We start from the raw sequence: 18,748 nt of genomic DNA, 5'->3' as shown, positions 1-18,748 counted from the left end.
TGTTGTCTTAGAGTTTGAAAGTAAATTCAGTACATTTAAGTGTGAAAACTGAATGCTTCAGAGTGGCTCTCTTGGTCTTCAGATTAATAGTAAGTTTGGCATTTTGGTTAGTAAAAAATTATAATCCACATAGCATTATAATTCCCTTATATACTAATATTTTCATGGTATAGAAATTTTATTTACAGAAAAGAAGATATTGTTAATTAGCTTAAAATCTTTCTGAAGGGATCTTTCAGAAACTGGATCTTCCCTACTTCTTTTCTCCATCCTTCTCTTTTTGCACTTATCCCTTATAGCCGATGCACCATCCATCATTCTGTGCAGTTCCCTAAACAGGCCAGGCTGCCTCTCTCTACCCAAGATGCCTTTCTTTCATCCCCTTTGCCCAAAGCAAAGACCTGTTCATCTTTCAAAGCTTAGTCATGGGAAATAGTATTACCTCCTCTATTAGGCCCTTATATGACTCCATAGCCTCATCCCATTCTCTGCTCCCATCTCCCCCTACTGTATGATGAGCCCCAAGATGAAGGGACCAAGCTTTATATTTGTCACCCAGACACAGCCACCAAAGCCACATAATACAGTAATAGAACACTTTAGCTTCATATTCATCTGCTTAAAATCTCATTTGGCTGAAAACAAAATCCCTGACGAGTTTGTTTTGCTGGTGATACTATGTCCCCAAGGATTAGAGGAAGTGTCTGAGGAAGCTGGTGATCTGGACCTAATCCAGCTGTAACAAGGAGGAAGTAGTTGAGATGTAAGTAATAAGAGCCTGTATACGGAATATATCTGTCACCTGAGGGGTTGTGATAGTCAAGCAAAAGAAGCTGCACATGGTTAGATGTGGATGAACATTTATATTCCAGAAGTAATTCCATAACATGAGATGTGGAAGAAAAGAAGGTGACATGGAAAAAATGCAAAAACTCCCAAAAATAGAATTCTGATTATATAAATATCCAATATGAGAATAGGAAAAATATATGTGAATTTAGTTTTAAAACAGCAAATACAGAAAACAAAAACCCATAGTGAAAAATAAATGCAGGAAGTTAGCAAGAATCTGTGTGAATTATGTTTGATGTGAAAATAGAAACTTAGATTAGTGGAACAGATAGATAGCTCAGAATAAACTCGACATTATATAAAAAGATGTTTAGTGTTTAGAAGGACCATAGGGTTTGGGAAGGAAGGCTCATTTTATGAATGATGTTAGGGTAACTGGATAGCAACTTAGAAGGAGACTCTCAATACTACTGGTATAAGGTGTAGTTACAGAGAGCCCTCAGGAAACACCTGGTTCACAAGGGGAGGTACTGAATGGGTGGGAATCCCCATTCCTCTCTGTATCCATGGGATCATTTTTGTCTGTTTATATTTGAATTTCCACATAAAATTCTTTTTCCAGAAGTTTTATGACTAAAAACATTTGAAAAACTACTATTGCTTAGAATACTTCAAAATGAATCAATATAATATATTGGTAATTCAGTAGGAAGAGTTAAAATTTTCTATCAGATTTTTTGGAAAGTTGATCATTTCTGTAGTTGAAAGTAACCAAGGGAAGCACAAAAGATAGAGCTTTGATCATATAAATTTAAATTTAAAAAAGCTGTTAGCTTCAAATATTTTAAATTTACCATTGGTGATATACACAACATATTCTAATTTTTAATAAGAAGAGTCCAGTTAGCTCTTTACAGAGGCATGAGCATTACTTCCTCTTACGAGAATCAGAAAGAGATCTGGAGAGGAAAATCCGGTGTTACTGGTTCACCAGAATTGTGTACTGCTAATCAAATGAGAGAGTCGTTCTTATAAGTTAATTGAAGTGGCATTATGAATTGACAAAGCTTTTTAGAAAAGCACTGTAGGAAGACAGCAGAGTAGGTAGTCCCAAGAATCTGTCTCCCCATCTAGACAACAGTTGGACTGGCAAAATCTGTCTGATATAATTTGGAACTCTGGAGTCTGTTGAAGGCTTACAACTTCTGGGGGAAAGCTTGAACGGTAGGTTGTTAATTTCAGTCAATTTCTACTCTTAGCATGGCAGCAGCTACCCATCCCTTAGCCCCAGCCACGTGACAGGCAATTATGCCTCACTTCAGTTGATATTCAAAAAGCATTTGAGAAAATTCAACACCCTTTCATGATAAACAGACACGCACACACAAAAATAACCAGGAAGAAAAGGAAACTACCTCGACATTTAAGAAGCCATATGCGAAGAGCCTACACAAACACCATAGTTAATGGCAAAAGACTAGATAGAAGCTTTTCCTCTAAGATCAGGAACAAGGCAAGGATGCCTGTTTTTACCACTTCTATTCAACATAGAAATGGAAGTTCTAGTGTGAGTAATTTAAAAAAGCAAAGAAATAAAACACATCCATTTTGGAAAGGAAGAATACATTATCTGTTTGCAGATGATATGACCTTGTATGTAGAAAATCCTAAAGATTCTGAAAAAAAAAAACCTGTTGGAGTTAGTAAATGAATTAAAGCAAAATAACAGAATACAAAGTCAGCACGTGAAAATCAGTTGCATTTCTATACACTGAAAATGAACACTCTGAAAGGGAAATTACAAAAACAATTCCACTTATAATAGCATCAGAAAGAATGAAATACTTAGGAATTAACTTAACCAAGGAGATGAAAAACTTGTACAATGAAACCTACAAAACATTGGTGAAAGAAGACATAAATTAATGGAAACACATACCATTTTTACAGGTTGGAAGACTTAATATTGTTAAAATGTCATTATTTCCCAAAGTGGTCTGCAGATTCAATGCAATCCCTATTAAAAGCCCAGTAACCCAGTAGAAGTGAAAAACCCATCCTAAAACTCACGTGGTATCTCAAGGAATCCTGAAAAAATCTCGAAGAAGAACAAAACTGGAGAACTCATACTTCCTGACATGAAGACTTATTACAAAGCTACAGGAATCAAAACAGTGTGGTACTGGTATAAAGACAGACATATAAACCAATGGAATAGAATAGAGAGCCTAGATGTAAACCCTCACATATATGGTCAGATGATTTTTGACAAGGATGCCAAGACCATTCAATGGGGAAAGAATAGTTCTTTTTCAACAAAGGGTACTGAAAAAAACTGGATATCCACATGCAAAAGAATAAAATTGGACCCTTATCTAACACTACTTACAAAAATTAATTCAAGATGGATTGAAGACCTTAATGTAAGACCTACAACAATAAAACTCTGAGAAGAAAACATAAGGACAAAAATCACAACATTGGATTTGGCAGTGATTTATTGGGTATGACACCCAAGACGGGGGCAACAAAAGAAAAAAGTAGACAAATTGAACTTCATGGAAATTTAAAAATTTTGTACATTAAGAGGCAAAATCAGCAAGGTAAAACAGCAGCCCATAGTATGGGAGAAAATATTTATAAATCATTTATCTGGTAAGCAATTAATATCCAGAATATATAGAGAACCCCTAAAGCTCAACAGTAAAAAAAAAAAAACCCACCAGATTCAAAAATAGGCATTTCTCCAAAAATATACACAGTTGCCTGATAAACATATAAAAAGACACTCAATATCACCAATCATTATGGAAATGCAGATCAAAACTACCACTCACATCCGTTAGGATGACTACTATCAAAAAAACAAAAACCAACAAGTGTTAGTGAGGATGTGGAGAAATTGAAACCTTTGTACACTGTGGACAGGAATGGTAAATAATACAGACACTGTGGAAAAACAGTATGACAATTCCTCAAAAAATTAAAAATAGAACTACTGTTTAATCCAGCAGTTCTCCTGAGTATATAGTTAAAAGAATTGGCAGCAGGATCTCAAAAGATACTTGAGCAGCCTTGTGCTAATATTTATAGCAACTTTAGTCACGGTAGCTAAAATATGAAGCAATCTAAGTGTCCATCGAGAAACTGCTTTTGTGAAGGAAATTAATCAGTGTTATAATTTGTAGTAGAATGTTCATAATCATAAACTAGAATAAAAAATATCCCCGGGTCAATTTGTTGATGGAGTTAAAACAGCAGGAAGGGATATGTGTCAAAATAGTCTGCAGCTATCCCCAAACAGGCCATTGCCTGAAGTCCCTGGGAGTGTGGCTCCCCAGGAGTTTGTATTGAGACCATGATGTATGAGGCAATTTGGTCCCAATTTTTGTGGATAGCACATGAGTTAGCTCCCAGTCAAGTGCCTAACAAGCCTGGTTGATATGTTATTGCCACTAACTTTGGCTTTAATTTATTTCTGTCAAGTATTTCTGATACTGGAAGTATACCTTTTAAGAAATTGAATTTATAGTATTCAATCTTTAAATGTAGAAAAATTGCTTAATTTAGGAAAGATGAATATCTTAAAAGCAGCAAATGATCTTAAAATATATTTCTTCATTTTCAGTAAACATGTTTATGGAGTACTACAGAAAGTTTCCTCCGGGTATACACTTTGACTTACAAGTGCTAAATGACCTTCTGAATTCTTTACTCAAACATTATTTATTGAAAGAAATATTTCAGGTAGTGGACCTCAGCATAATGGTTAAAATGCTGGTAAGTAACCTGAAAATGTATTTTTTTTTAATATTTTAAGTTAATTTCCCTGTTATATTTGTTTCTATAATTTAGCAGTTAAATTTCTGTGTTTGTTGAATATTTCCTAGAGAACACTTGTGTTTTTCAGCATAAACAAATTTGAGAAACTTAAGTGTACTGAAAGAAGACATGAAAATGAGTGTAATTTTTTTGTTTTATCCAGCCTGCTCTGAAAATATTACTAAAAATATTTGAGCTTGTGGCAACTACGAAATTAAGGAATGCTGTATCTGCTTTAATTGATATGTTTTGCAAGGTATGATTTTATTTTATCCCTTTTATTCTCTGATAGTGAATAACCAAGAAAATAATTATTTCTGCTTATACTCTTAAGTTGCCATTTATTCACGTTCTTTATGCCAAGGAATTCTATTTTCAGAAATGTTCTTTTTCCCCTGAAATAGGGTTTATAAACAGACTCCAGTGACTTACAGGTCTTCACCTTAATTAAATAGTTCTAAGCATGCCAGGTGACTTCTTTCAGATTAATGAACTATCCTCATCTCTACTACTTAAGGATAATTAAAATTTTCTTTTTCAAAAAGATTTGAAGTCATTTATAACAAAAATAAATACACAAATCACTGTATAAAAAGAAAATCATTACCAAAGTGGATTGATAAAAAATATGGTGGCGAGGAGTTAATTTTATATTTGGCATTAAACAAAACGAAAAACAAGGATTTTGCTGGCATTTTAAAAGTATATTAAAATTTTTAGTTCTGTTGAATATTTTCTAGTATTTGGTACTACCCAGCCATTCATCTCAGAGTAGCCTAATAGTGAGAAAACGTCCCACTTCCTGCCCTTTTTCCTTAGGGAGCAACATTGGAACCACTCCAGCAGTTGAACAAATATTTCAGTGAATACCTTTAGTTCCACATTACAAAACTTGACAAAATTACTTTCCTGAAAGTGTTTCAAATCAGAAATTACTCAGACTTCCCAGTTACATAATAACTGAGACACAGGGATGAAATGTACAGCATGGAAATACAATGAAGAATAACGTGGTATCTTTGTATGGTGCCAGACGATAACTGGACTCATCATGGTGATCGTTTTGTAATGTATGGAAATACCAAATGTCATGCACCAGGAACCAACATAGTGTTGTAGGTCAATTATACTTCAGAAAACAAACCCAGAAAAAGAGATCTTGTTTGTGGTTACCAGAGACAGGAGGGTGGGGAGTGGGAATTGGATGAAGGTGGTCAAAAGGTACAAACTTCCAGTTATAAGAGAAATAGGTGCTAGGGATGTAATGTACAACACGATAAATGTAATTAACACTACTGTATGTTATATGTGAAAGGTGTTAAAAGAGTAAATTCTAAGAGTTTTCATCACAAGGGAAAATATTCTTTTCTTTTTCTTTTATTTGTATCTATATGAGATGATGGCTTTTTACTAAAGTTATTATAATCTTTTTGTGATGTGTGTAAGTCAAATCATTATGCTATGCACCTTAAACTTTTACAGTGCTGTATGTCAGTTATATCTCAATAAAACTGGTAGATAGATAAATTAAATTTTTTTTAAGTTGTTACTAATCACCTATATTAGTTGTAAAACCTCAATTTGATACTTCTTAGAAATTTTACCATCAGGAATATGGTATAAGTGCTATACTTACTAAAAGACAGAATGAGTACCCAACAAAAGGAGATACTACTGATAAGGTGGTTGAGATACTTTGGAGAAAGGAAGAATATTCAAGTTTGAATTCAAAAGTATTATTTTCATTTTTGCTTTAAATTCTTGAAATAAGGTATCTTACTGTGGTTCTCAAATATTTGAAGAAAAATAACACTTAAGATTTTTTGAAATGAATTTTAATTCTATTTGTCTTCATGTTTCACTTCTTCCATCAGTCTTAGTTTTTTCACACATATTGGTTTCAATGCTTTCATGCTTTTCCAAGAATGACTACTTTTTTCTCTGTTGTACAGCTTGTTGAAGCTGGGATGGTACTTGACCCAGAAGACTTCAGCTATATCATTAAGTGTTTACACCAAGTACAGGCTTCCAAGCAAGAAATAAATGTAGTTCTGGAAATGAAATCCAGGTAAGAAAAATCATTATAATTAAGGCTAAAATATATGTGTTTTGGTGAGGACTTAAAAAGGATGAAGACAAAGCACTTATGTTACATCTAGATATTTGCCCACCCTAACCCTTCTCCCTCCCTTGGCTGTGGCCTGGCCGCACTGTCATCAGCTGCCTCTAGCCAACCCTTCTGTCCTGCCTCACCAAATCTTTTTTCAGTGCCTGATTTCATCTCAGTGCCTGGCAGATCAAATGTAAAAGAAGTTTCTCTTGCTGTTTCACAGCTTACATAATTCTACTTAATGCACTCTCTTGTATGTATACAGATTACCTTAATCCTTCTTTCTGTTTCATTCACGTCTTGTCATGTTAGCTGAATACACTATTTTAATGCCCCTCCTTCATTCTTTCTCTCACTTGTTCACCTTTAAAAAAAATACTGAGTTATAAGAGTAGTATCATAGTATACCTGCATTGAGAAAAAGAAAAGCCATAAAATGAATTTTATAAAAAAATTTATTAAATTGTCACATACATAGAGAAAAGTATACTAATTTTAAATATTTAGATGAACCATGACTTTTTTTTCCCATTTTTAAAACCTTTTTATTGAAACATAACACAGACTTGAAAAGTACACAAACCTAACATGTACAGCTCAATGAATTTTCTTTTTTCAGGAAATTGAATATAGTTCTCTGTGCTATACAGTAGAACCATAACTTTTTAATGAAATCAAATTTGATAAAGTGCAAATGGTAGCAGCCACCAAAGTCCTTGAGAATGCCCCGAAAGTTCCTTCACAGGAGCTCCCACGGTTGTTTTTATCTCATTTCTCATTATCTTCTAATACAGAGGTTTCCAAACTTTCTTGGTTCACAGTGTCCAGAGGCCAAAAGGAACCCATTAACAGTATCATTTATTAAATAGTTAGATCCAAACAAGTTAATAGTAGTTTGACAGTGTCTGTCTGATGTCGCTTGAAAATATGAAATAACCTGAGGAGCCCCTGTGAGTTTGCGCTAGTGCCCTGAGCGCCATGTGCAGCTAGGGACCTGCAGCTCTGCGTGCTGCCGCTTTCCTTCCAGCCGCAGCGTTGAAGACACGGTTGAGTTCAAGTTCTATGATTCCTTTAACTAGTGATAATTAATAATCTTTATTTTGCCTATTAATTATGACAGTTTTATCTAATTTGGCTTAAATATTGTGACAATTATGTCCAAAATTATGACGATTTATTTGACATTCCCTGATTTTGGAAATTGTATCCTCATACACTCTGCCTATTCCTATGTGCCTGTTTTAAAGCAATTATCTAGTATTTTTTAGGAGGTATTAACATTGGTGACCTATTTAATGAAGGAGAAAATAGAAAAATAACTGTAGATAGTTAAGGGGTGTTGATGGTTGGGAATGTGGATCCAGCCCCAGGGCAGATGGGAAAAAATTTAGTATTTATTATTTTATATTTAAATTTTCCTGATACTCTTTAAAATAATTATCCTTGTCTAGACAAGGAAAATGAATTTTAATGGTTATTCTTAGTTTGATTTTGATTATAGTTTTTAATTAGCTAGTTTATAGTTCATTTGAAAGTCTTTTACTTTCAGTAGATAAGGCTACTACGAAGAATTCTAACATTTATATTCAAGAAATCAGTGAGAATTTAGGTGTGTATATAATCTAGGAAATTTGTCAACATACATTTAATGACTTAATTGTATTTTGAAATAATCTTAGATTTACAGAAATATTACAAAAATTGGTGTAGAGAATTCCCATGTACCCTTCATCTGTTATGTTCATGTTAACATCTTACATAATAATAGAACCATGATCAAAACCAGGAAGTTAATTTTGGTATGAGTCCACTAACTCGCTGCAGCTCTCATGGTATCATAGTAGGGTGTGCATGGTTCAACATGTTGTATTACTGGCTAAGTTAAGCTTGACCACTTAATTAAAAAGATTATCTGCCAAGCAAGTTTCTACACTGTAAAGTTACTCTTTGTCCCACTGTGATTAATAAATATCTCAGGGAAGAGACTTTAGCATTATGTATTACTCCATTTCTTCTCAAAACATCGTACATTAATTTTACTATTCTTCAGTGGCTCTTTACTACAAGTTTCTACTATGATATTTTCCACATTTTTTCTACATTTATTAATTGGAATTTTTCAGTAAAGAACAGCTGTTCCTTCTCCATTTATTGTTCAGTAATTTATATCAGTATGAACTCATGGCTATTTATTTTATTCTATAGGCTATTTATGATCTAATTCTGTCATTATTTATTTTGTTGCTCAAGTTGTTCCAAATTTGACCTTTGGGAATTCCTTCAGGTTGGTCCCATCCTTTCATCATGTTTTCTTTATCTTTCCACTACTTTCTTGTTATTTCAGCCACAAAGTTAAGTCTCATCTTCTCTTTTCCTTGCCCCAACATTAGCAACCAACACTCCTCTAAGGAGCTCTGGTTCCTTTTATTAGAGAACAGTATTTAAAAACCAAGATCTGAATGTGTTCATTGCTCCTAGAGTGTCATGGCAGTTACAGTGTCCTTGCAGCCAGGTCTTCTCAGTGGACAGGGCTAGGAAGTATATATGTATGTATACAAAACGTGCATACACACAAGGTACGTATTTATTTCTCTAATATTTATGTACATTAGAAGAAACATGAGTATATACTGATAGCTTGATTCTAATCTGACGCTATATGTTTATTTTAGCCTTCTCTTTTTCTTATTTATAAATTCTTTCTCTAACAGTGAGAAACCTGACTCTTACTACCTGCAATATGTTTGTTCACTTATTGTTTTGCTATCCATATAAAGTAGTTTCAGAACTGCTAACCCATACCTGTATGGGAAAAAAAATCTACCTAGAGTGCATTATTAGTATAAAGATATTACAGTATTCAGCCAAAATAGTTTCCTAAGTTACTTAGGTTAGTTCTTTTTTCCCACACGCATTCACTGTGGTTATTCATTTGTAGACCATTTAGGTTTATTTGCTTTTTTAAAGTTTTTTTTATTGGTTTTGCTTGTTTGTTTGGGAGAGGAGGTAACTAAGTTTATTTATTTACTTATTTATTTTAACAGAGGTACTGGGGATTGAACCCAGGACCTTGTGTATGCTAGGCATGCACTCTACCAACTGAGCTATACCCTGCTCCTAGGTTTACTTGCTTTTGTTTGTATTATATTTGGAGTTATCCCACATCCTTGTCAATTTGAATTATTTAGGGAAGTATGTGAAACATTACTATTTGTTCCAACAGTCAAAGCTCTACTAAAAAGATGCACAATGACAAGTGTTGCTCCCCCTTATTCCTACTCTGCCATTTCCATTTCCTTCTTTCTATCCCTTTTCTACCTACCTACTGAAGGTAACCAGTCTTTCAGTTTCTGGGGTTATCCTTCTTATAATGAGCAGATATGTATGTATTTTTTTATATCTAACTCTTTACTACATGAAGTGTAGCATATACTAAATACTCTTTTCAGCTTTGTTTTTTTCACTCAAGCAATATATCCTGCAAATCAATCTAAATCAGTTCATAGAGAATTTGGTCCTTCTTTTATAACTGAAAATACTCCATTGTATAGATTAATACAATACACAAATTATACTTCAGATTATTCAATCAGTGTATGGGTATTTAAGTTGTGCCTAATAATTTGTAATTATTGGATTGGAAGAATTAATATTGTTAAAATGGCCATACTACCCAAAGCAATCTACAGATTTAATGTAGTTCCTGTCAAATTACCCATGACATTTTTCACAGAACTTGAACAAATAGTCCTAAAATTTATATGGAACCATAAAAGGCCCAGAATTGCCAAAGCAGTGCTGAGGAAAAAGACCAAAGCTGGAGGCATAACCCTCCCAGACTTAAAACAATACTACAAAGCTACAGGAATCAAAACAGCAATTTTGGATCAAATTGAACTGCTTTCTTACATCATATACAAAAATAAACTCAGATGGTTTAAAGACCTAAATATAAGACATGACACCATAAAACTCCTGGGAGAGAATATAGGCAAAACAATTTCTGACATAAATCGTACCAATGTTTTCTTAGCTCAGTCTCCCAAAGCAAAAGAAATAAAAGCAAAAATAAACAAATGGGACCTAATCAAACTTAAAAGCTTTTGCACCTCAAAGAAAACCATAAAACAGACAAAAAGACAAGCTACAGACTGGAAGAAAATATTTACAAACAATGTGACTGACAGGAGGTTAATTTCCAAAATATACAAACAGCTCATACAACTCAATATCAAAAAAACAAACAACCCTGTCAAAAAATGGGCAGAATACCTACATACATACTTCTCCAAAGAAGACATTCAGATGGTCGGTAGATACATGAAAAGATGATCCACCTTGGTAATTACCAGAGATATGAAAATCAAAACTACAATGTAGTGTCACCTCACACCAGTCAGAATAGCCATCATCAAAAAGTCTACAAATAATAAAGGCTGGAGAGGGTGTGGAGAAAAGGGAACCCTCCTGTACTGTTGGTGGGAATATAAACTGGTACAGCCACTATGGAGAACACTATGGAGATTCCCTAAAAAAACTAAAAATAGAGTTACTGTATGAGCCAGCAGTCCCCCTTCTGGGCATATATCTGGAAAAGACAGATTCTAATTTGAAAAGACACATGCACCCCAGTGTTCATAGCAGCACTATTTACAATAGTCAAGATACGGAGCAACTTAGTGTCCATCAAAAGATGAATAGATAAAAATTAGGAACTTGTCCTTTTTTAATGCTCTGGAATAATTATAAAGCATTAGAAGTAATTATCAAAATTGGCCCCATAGTTGGCTGTTGTACAGTATTCTTAGTTTAATGGCACCCTCTCCTTTCCCCCCCTTTTCTTATCGTCCAAGTTGCCAAAGGGTGCCTCTCCATTCATTTTTGTCTTTTATCTTTCCCAGAAGCTATGCATTTCACAGATTGTTGCCTTTAAATCGTACAAGCTTTTAAGTTCCTTCTGTGTGTTTTGTGTTCTCATCTACCCACTTTTTTTCTTAGCATTTTCAAACTTAGGACTTTGTGATGGTGATTCTTAATCAATGTTAAGTCCCTTTACCAGTTCACATTTTTGGTTTGTTTTGGTCAGTCTTTGCTTGCCACAACTCTTTGTGGAACAGTGAGGATGGAGTGGGAGCAGTAGAGATCAAGGGCTCATATTAAAATTTTTTTCCTCTCTTTATTCACAATTGTTTTGAAGTTTTGACATTCTTTGTCTTCAAGTTAGGCTAAAGTATGGTTTCCAGTGGAATTTGCTTTTTCCTTGTTGCCTGTCATTTGGGAGGAAATAGTATGAGTTACATATCTGTGCAGTTGCCATTTTCTTCAACATTGAAAATTTTTGTAGTATATTACTGTTTCTCCAGTCTCTTAGGCATAGATTATAAAACAAATGAATTAGGAGCAACAGTGACTTTTTTGGGAAGTCAACATAATTAACTGTTTTCTATTGTTAAAGGTTACAGATGAGGCAATTTAAGAAGAACTGGAAGTATGATTTAGAGTCAGCCTTGAATGAAATAGAGGTATGATACTTATTAAATAAGTTAATGGAATCTCTGAAAAACAATAACAACAAAGACGCTTGAAATAGTAATCCAACTTTAGAAAAAGTTTTAGAAATGTGACTACATAAGGAAGAAAAGAAAGTTTTATTTACTTACTAGTTAATGCTTTGAAATGCAAACATTTTTAGAGTTGTGAACTATTCTAAAAATAATTGTAGAAGTTGTTCAGTTTAAAATTAACTTACATTAAGGTGTAATAATCTGTAGCTTAGCCTTTAATTTTTGTCACTGGGTAGACTCACTCAGTGCACAAGTTGGCTTTCTTGTCATGGTCCGTGCATGGCTGCAGGATGTGACCTGACTGAGTAAAGCCAAGGTCACGAACACTCTCCAAGCACTTAATGTCTGAATAAGAGATAGAGGACTTTCAGGATGATTTTACTTTTTAATTTAAGATCACTTTTGTACTCATGCTAGTAATTGTTGGTCTAGTCTAACTTAGTATTTATACCCTTTAAACAGTTTTTGTTGCTGTGGGAAACTTCCTTAGTTTAGAAGATAATAGGAAGACAGTAAGTTTACTGAAATTTACTTTGTAGCCCCTTTTGTAGAAGTATGCTCAAGATGATGTGTGGATCCCAAATCATAAATGGCCCAATAACTGTAAAATGCAGTCTCTAAAAGTAGTAAAACAACACATTGCTGTGGAGGAAGCTCAAATCATGCTGCTAATTATCTGTTTTCCACAAAATCTATCTTCAGTATCTTATTCAGGTTTGGAGGTGACATCATTAAGTACATTAGGAACTAGATACTTAAAACAAGTGTACGCTGACATCTGGAACTTGCGGAGGTTTTGCTATCGTCAGATTGTACAGTAATATGTTATTGATGTTGTAGCAATTGTTAGTTTATAAGATTTGCAGAGATTATGTCTAATTAATTTCTATTTATCTGATGCCTGCATGTGCCTACCCCATAATATATTTGCATAAATGAAAGCTTGCATTTGTTTTGTTTTGTTTTTAATATTTCTCTTAGTGTTATAAAGAAAAAGGTGACTGGACCAAATTGGGAAATTTATACATAAACATAAAAATAGGCTGTGAAAAATTTGCAGATTTGCAGAGATTTTGCACTTGTATTGCTGAAACACTAACAAAAGACTGTGAAGAAGAGAGACCAGGTGTTCCATTTTGTGAATTTGCTGAAACAGGTAAATGTCAGTGTTTTGATTTGAGTATTGTGTGTTAGTGTGTTACAGTGTTCTTTCTGATTGATTGATTGACTAACCAATACAATGTTCTTAGCATATAAAGAAAGCTCTTAATATTCTCCATGTTGGGGATAAGTTGATATTGCAAGTTTTAGATACTTTCCCTTCTCTTTATAAGTTTTTCCATCTATTAATTGTTAAATTAGATTATAATGATATAAGGTCAATGTAAAATCAGATATTTCATGTCTTTATTTTTCATTCATATTGGTAGAACTATTACTGCAAATTATAGTGAAGCATCTAAATTTCTGAATCATTAAGTTGTTACTATCTTCACTATTAAAAGTCAACAAAATTCGTATTTTTTTAGACCTTTTTTTTTTTCCCACATGAGCTCTTCACAGCTATATTCTCTGTCAGAGTCGGCAAACTTTTTCTGTAAAGGACCAGATAGTAAGTATCGTAGGCTTTGTACACGTGACATGTAGTCTGTGTCACATAATCTTCTTTCCGAACAATCCTTTAAAAATAAAAGAACTGTTCTTACTGGTTCACAGGCTATACAGAAATGGGCCACAGGACAGATTTGGCCCATGAGCTAGAATTTGCTGACACCTGGTCTTGGTGGTAGTGTCACTAATTCCATATTAAATTTGCCTTTTCCTTCATTCTAAGTGACTGTTTCACTTTCTTTCATATACCTACTTTGTGTTTCAGTTAGCAAAGATCCACAAAACAATGAAGCAGATAAAACTTTGCTGGGAAGAATCGGAATCAATGCTATGTACTTCTATCACAAGCTGTTGCAGTGGTCCAAGGTACTTCATTAAATTTTAATTTTGGCTTGGTTTATAGAAAGTTAGTTTTAAAATTTTGAACAGAATATAGATTAACCCTGCAAATTAGGAATTTGCTCATAATCATTGCAGGTGGCAAATTGAGACCCAGACACTAAGTGAATTATTTGGTGGCAAATCAGGCAAGTGTGAAAAGGAGGTGGCAGGAGACGGGCTACTATGAAGAAGCTCAGTATCGGGAACACTGAGGAAGCTGTGCTAAATATCGTATTTATTTGAAGCACCTTTTAATTCAGAATTTATTTTGCCAGCTCCTGAGTATTGGTAGCATTATAATTTTGGAAGACCTTTCTTAAGATGAACCCAGGATTGACACAACATTGTAAACTGTCTATACCTGAATTTAAAAAAAGGAAAAAAAAAAAGGTAAACCCAGGATACTCACAATTAACAGAACTCCTTTAAAATCACCTCTTAGGATTCCCTGCTGTATGTCTTCATGTATTTCTTTGAGGCTTAGCTCACCATTGAAGCAGTGTAGGGATTCTAGACCATGCTGTACTGCCATTCTTTAGATTTCCCTGAGGTGGCGGGTGGAGTTGTAGATTCAATAAAGTTAAGTAAAGTAAAGACCAGGAAAATGTAAAATAGGAAGTGCTGAGGGATGGAGTAATACAGAGAGTAGGATAGTTGAGAGTGGGGTTGCTCTAGAATCAGCTACTGAAATGTGACTTGTATTCCTTTTCATAAAGAGGTTAGTTTACAAGTGAAATAACATTTAAGTAAATGGTCACTTATATACATTAAAAATTTATGAATTAAAAAAAAACTTTTAAGAAATCATTGTACAGGGGGGAGGATATAGCTCAAGTGGTAGAGCACATGCTTAGCATGCATGAGGTCCTGGGTTCAATCCCCAGTACCTCCTCTAAAAATAAATAAACCTAATTACCTCCCCCCTTGCCAAAATAAAATAATAATACAATAATAAGTAAATAAAAATACCGAAAAAAGTTTTTAAAATAATTAAAAAAAGAAAAAAGAATGAAAGAAATCATCGTACAGAAGTTTCTCCAGTCTCCAAGGTCTCCAAGAGGTTTAGCACTTATTGTGTAGCAGGCCTGGGATGGGCAGAGTGTACCATGTCCCTGCTCTCACAGTACAGTTTAATTTTATTTGGTTATTTTTATTAAGATATAAGAGGTTGCTGAATTTGTGCCTGTATTTTAATTTTAAATGTTTATTAAAAATTATTTATCTTATTTAGAATGAAAATGTTATTATCTTAGCATGAATTTTTTCATGAAACTTACTCCTTTTTGAACATTAAAGTAAAACTGTTGGAATTAATGTATCCCTTGAAAAATGTGCTCATTTACAAATTGAAAGTACTCTGACATCATAATATGCATCTGACTCAAAACAGCGTATATAATACAATACAAAGCAAGAGTTCTGTAAACTAAAAGCCAGATCTGGCCCACAGTCTGTTTTTATACAATTTGTGAGTTAAGAATGTTTTTTTATCACAGCGAAAAAAAAGTGACAGTATGTATGTTCATGTATAACTGAAAAATTGTGCTCTGCACTGGAATTTGACACAGCATTGTAAGATGACTATAACTCAATAAAAAAGTTTTTAAAAAAAGAATTTTTTTTTTACATTTTTAAAGACTTAAAAATTATAAAACAACGAAAAATAATATGCAGCTGACCAAATGTGACCTGCAAAGCCTAAAGCATTTACTCTCTGGTTCTTTATGGAAAAATTTTGCTGACCCCTGGTATAAAATAATAATACATGTCTATGTCCCAGTTTCTGATGTCTACCCTAGAGGCAGTCTTTATGTAAAATATGTGAAATAATTAGCCTATTGAACAAAAAAAAAATTTTCAGCCAACAGTTTTACCTCTTTTTTTTTTCCCCACTATCATTCTTTATCTAAATTTGATACTGTCTTTTTTTCACTGACTCTCCCTCCTGGATCTCAGGGTGATCAACAGGAGAAGAGCAAAACATATAACAGGTAGTTTTCCACATTAAGGCATGAAATCCTTTTTCCAAGTGAAATCTTTAGAGGAAGCACAGCGAATAAAACAGATGAAAGGAGAACTGCTGAAAGGGGGCCCAGCAGGGGGCGTGGCTAATATGAGGCAAACCCCTGCTTGCCTCCCCTTCCTTCCCATCTCTTTGGTTGAGCAGGAAAGGGCTTAAGGAGAGAGTCTGGGAGCAGTTCAGCTGTCAGTCTAGAATGGTGATTCAAACTGCATAATTGTCTTCTATATAATTTTTGGTGACTTTGTATCTCTATAATACTCTACGTGATTGATACTCAATTAATGCTGTTTTTTTTTCTTTTTTTTTCCTCTAGGGACGGAAGGTCTTAGACAAACTGTATGAGTTAAAAATACATTTTACAAGTTTAAAAGGACTTATAGGGCCTGAGAAGTTAGCACCAAGATGTCAGATTGTGAATATTGCAGCAGAAATTTTTCTAAAAAATGGAAACCTGGATGGTGCCATTTGGGTCTTAAGGGGTAAGTTCTGATATATGCTAGCATAAAATAATTTGTTAAGCTTGTTATAAATTCTTGTCTTTGTATTTACCTCAAGTTGATACTGAATTGTGGGTAATAATTTGGTCTAAACTAGTAATCATGTGGGTAGGAAAGGTTGTTGTGTAAAATGAAAGGAGAACATTAACCTCACTTTAAAGAAGAAACTATATGAACCTTTGTTGAAAAGGTAGTTCTTACTTTGGCGCAATCACCATATAAATGCTTTACGTGATTATCTCAATTAATCTTCACAGAAACCCCATGAGGTTGGAATTATTACAATCCCCACATTATAGGTAAGAAAATGTTACGAGACATTAAGCAGCTTGCCCCAGATGACTAACAAGTGAGGAGTGGAGGCCAGATTCCGTCCCGGACAGTCCAGCTTTCAGAGCCCAAGCTTCAGCTGCTGAGACAGGGAAGTCCCGACTGCAGTCTGCATAAACTGTATCTGTACATGCGCAGACAGGCATGGCTTCAAACCAAGACAAGTAAAGTTTATTTTCCCTGGTAAGTCAGTTCGTCTAGAGAAACGACAGTGAGATTAAGCTAGCAGAAGCTACTTAGTTTGGTATGAGGTAAATGAAAACGTAGATGGCACAGTAGCCGCACAGCATCTAATAGTAGCTTTGGCTACGTGCACCATCAAGCAAATCTTATTTGATAAAATGGGATATATAAGACTGAAGAAATCTCAAGAATCTCAGAGTTTCGGTGAAAGACAGAATAAATGCATGAGTAAATAAAATAGAAATCCTTTACACTAACACTCAAGACTAGCATGCATACATATTCATATATATGTATATAAAACACCTATATTTGTTCACTGCTGAGGGTTTATGGAATATATAGGCTCTGATTGGACTTCGTGATCAACAGCTTGTTGGAAAAGGTTTTCTTCAACTTAAACATAGCCAGTGAGGTTTCCTCGGAGAGGAAGAACAACCATATAGAAAGATAAAATACAAAATGATAATAGAAAATGCAAAATATACAAATACAAACTAGAATGTATATAGAAATAGGAGGTAGAAAAATGCAAGCCGGAGCTCACCAGCTCTGTGAGAAAGATGAGATGCAGCAAGAAATTAAAAGGGTAAAAATCATTGGTAGAAGTGGGCTTGGTGATCTTCTGCCTTCAAAGTTTCTGGCAAATCCAGTCTTTCTGAAACTAGTGGCTGGGGAGAGTTTGTAGTAGGGGTGAGGAGTGGTCTATGGAGATTTACAGTTTTTACAATTTTGATGCTTCAGTTTTGAGATTATCTTTTAAGATTCTGTCAGTTATAAATGCAAGATTTTCTTTTGCAGTGACCATGTCAATTGAAAGTCATTTTCATAAGTAAAATTTTATTTCTTTCCAAAAAAGACCCACAGAAGTATGTTAAATTGTCCCCAGATTTTTTTTTGTTCTTAAAAGCGTTCTGCAGTGAACAGGCCATTCTCAGGAAAGCAAATACAACTGCCTTGTAATAAGTGAGAGCAATACTCAACTTGTATTAAGAGACAAAAACATTAACATCCTAAACACCTGTCAGACCAGCAAAGGTTAAAGGCTTGTGATATGCCTTTTGTGAGGGTAGAAAGAAACAAGCCTTCACATACGTTGTCTTTTAGATAAAATATCTGTCAAAATTTAGTAATGCTAATTTCCTTTAATCTATTAACTCCATTTTTAGGAATTTTTCCTACAAACACATTTACATCTGTATGCAAACGTATGCACTGTAAGTTATCTGGAATCTTTTTTTTAAGCATCAACAGTGATAACAAACAATTCCAGATAACTTAAATGTCCATTAAGGATGTACCAGTTAGTGAAACTATTTGATAGCCATTTGATGGAATGGAATGAGGGACACCTGCAGGTACTCATTGGAATGCTCTCCAGGATCTTTTACCAAGTAAAAAAAGGGATGTGTTGAACGGCGTACATAGATGCTAC

At 34.2% G+C, this 18,748-nt stretch overlaps 1 protein-coding gene across 4 annotated transcripts in view; it reads left to right on the top strand.

Annotated features, from left to right (window-relative positions):
- Positions 1 to 18,748, top strand: part of LOC102539326 (protein TOPAZ1-like) — a 53,836-nt gene that overhangs the window by 22,840 nt on the left and 12,248 nt on the right. For 3 of the 4 annotated variants that reach the window (XM_072955029.1, XM_072955027.1, XM_072955028.1), the window contains exons 10-16: positions 4,421 to 4,572; positions 4,778 to 4,870; positions 6,567 to 6,682; positions 12,180 to 12,246; positions 13,270 to 13,444; positions 14,165 to 14,265; positions 16,617 to 16,782. In XM_072955029.1, coding sequence (XP_072811130.1) covers positions 4,421 to 4,572; positions 4,778 to 4,870; positions 6,567 to 6,682; positions 12,180 to 12,246; positions 13,270 to 13,444; positions 14,165 to 14,265; positions 16,617 to 16,782 — 870 coding nt within the window. Of the gene's footprint in view, positions 1 to 4,420; positions 4,573 to 4,777; positions 4,871 to 6,566; positions 6,683 to 12,179; positions 12,247 to 13,269; positions 13,445 to 14,164; positions 14,266 to 16,616; positions 16,783 to 17,057; positions 17,159 to 18,748 lie in introns of those variants that run through there. The other variant, XM_072955030.1, reaches the window with a different exon arrangement.

Source organism: Vicugna pacos, chromosome 35 (assembly GCF_048564905.1).
Source record: "Vicugna pacos chromosome 35, VicPac4, whole genome shotgun sequence".
In the NCBI taxonomy this organism is placed as follows: domain Eukaryota; kingdom Metazoa; phylum Chordata; class Mammalia; order Artiodactyla; family Camelidae; genus Vicugna; species Vicugna pacos.
This window is presented reverse-complemented; position numbering and strand designations above follow the sequence as displayed.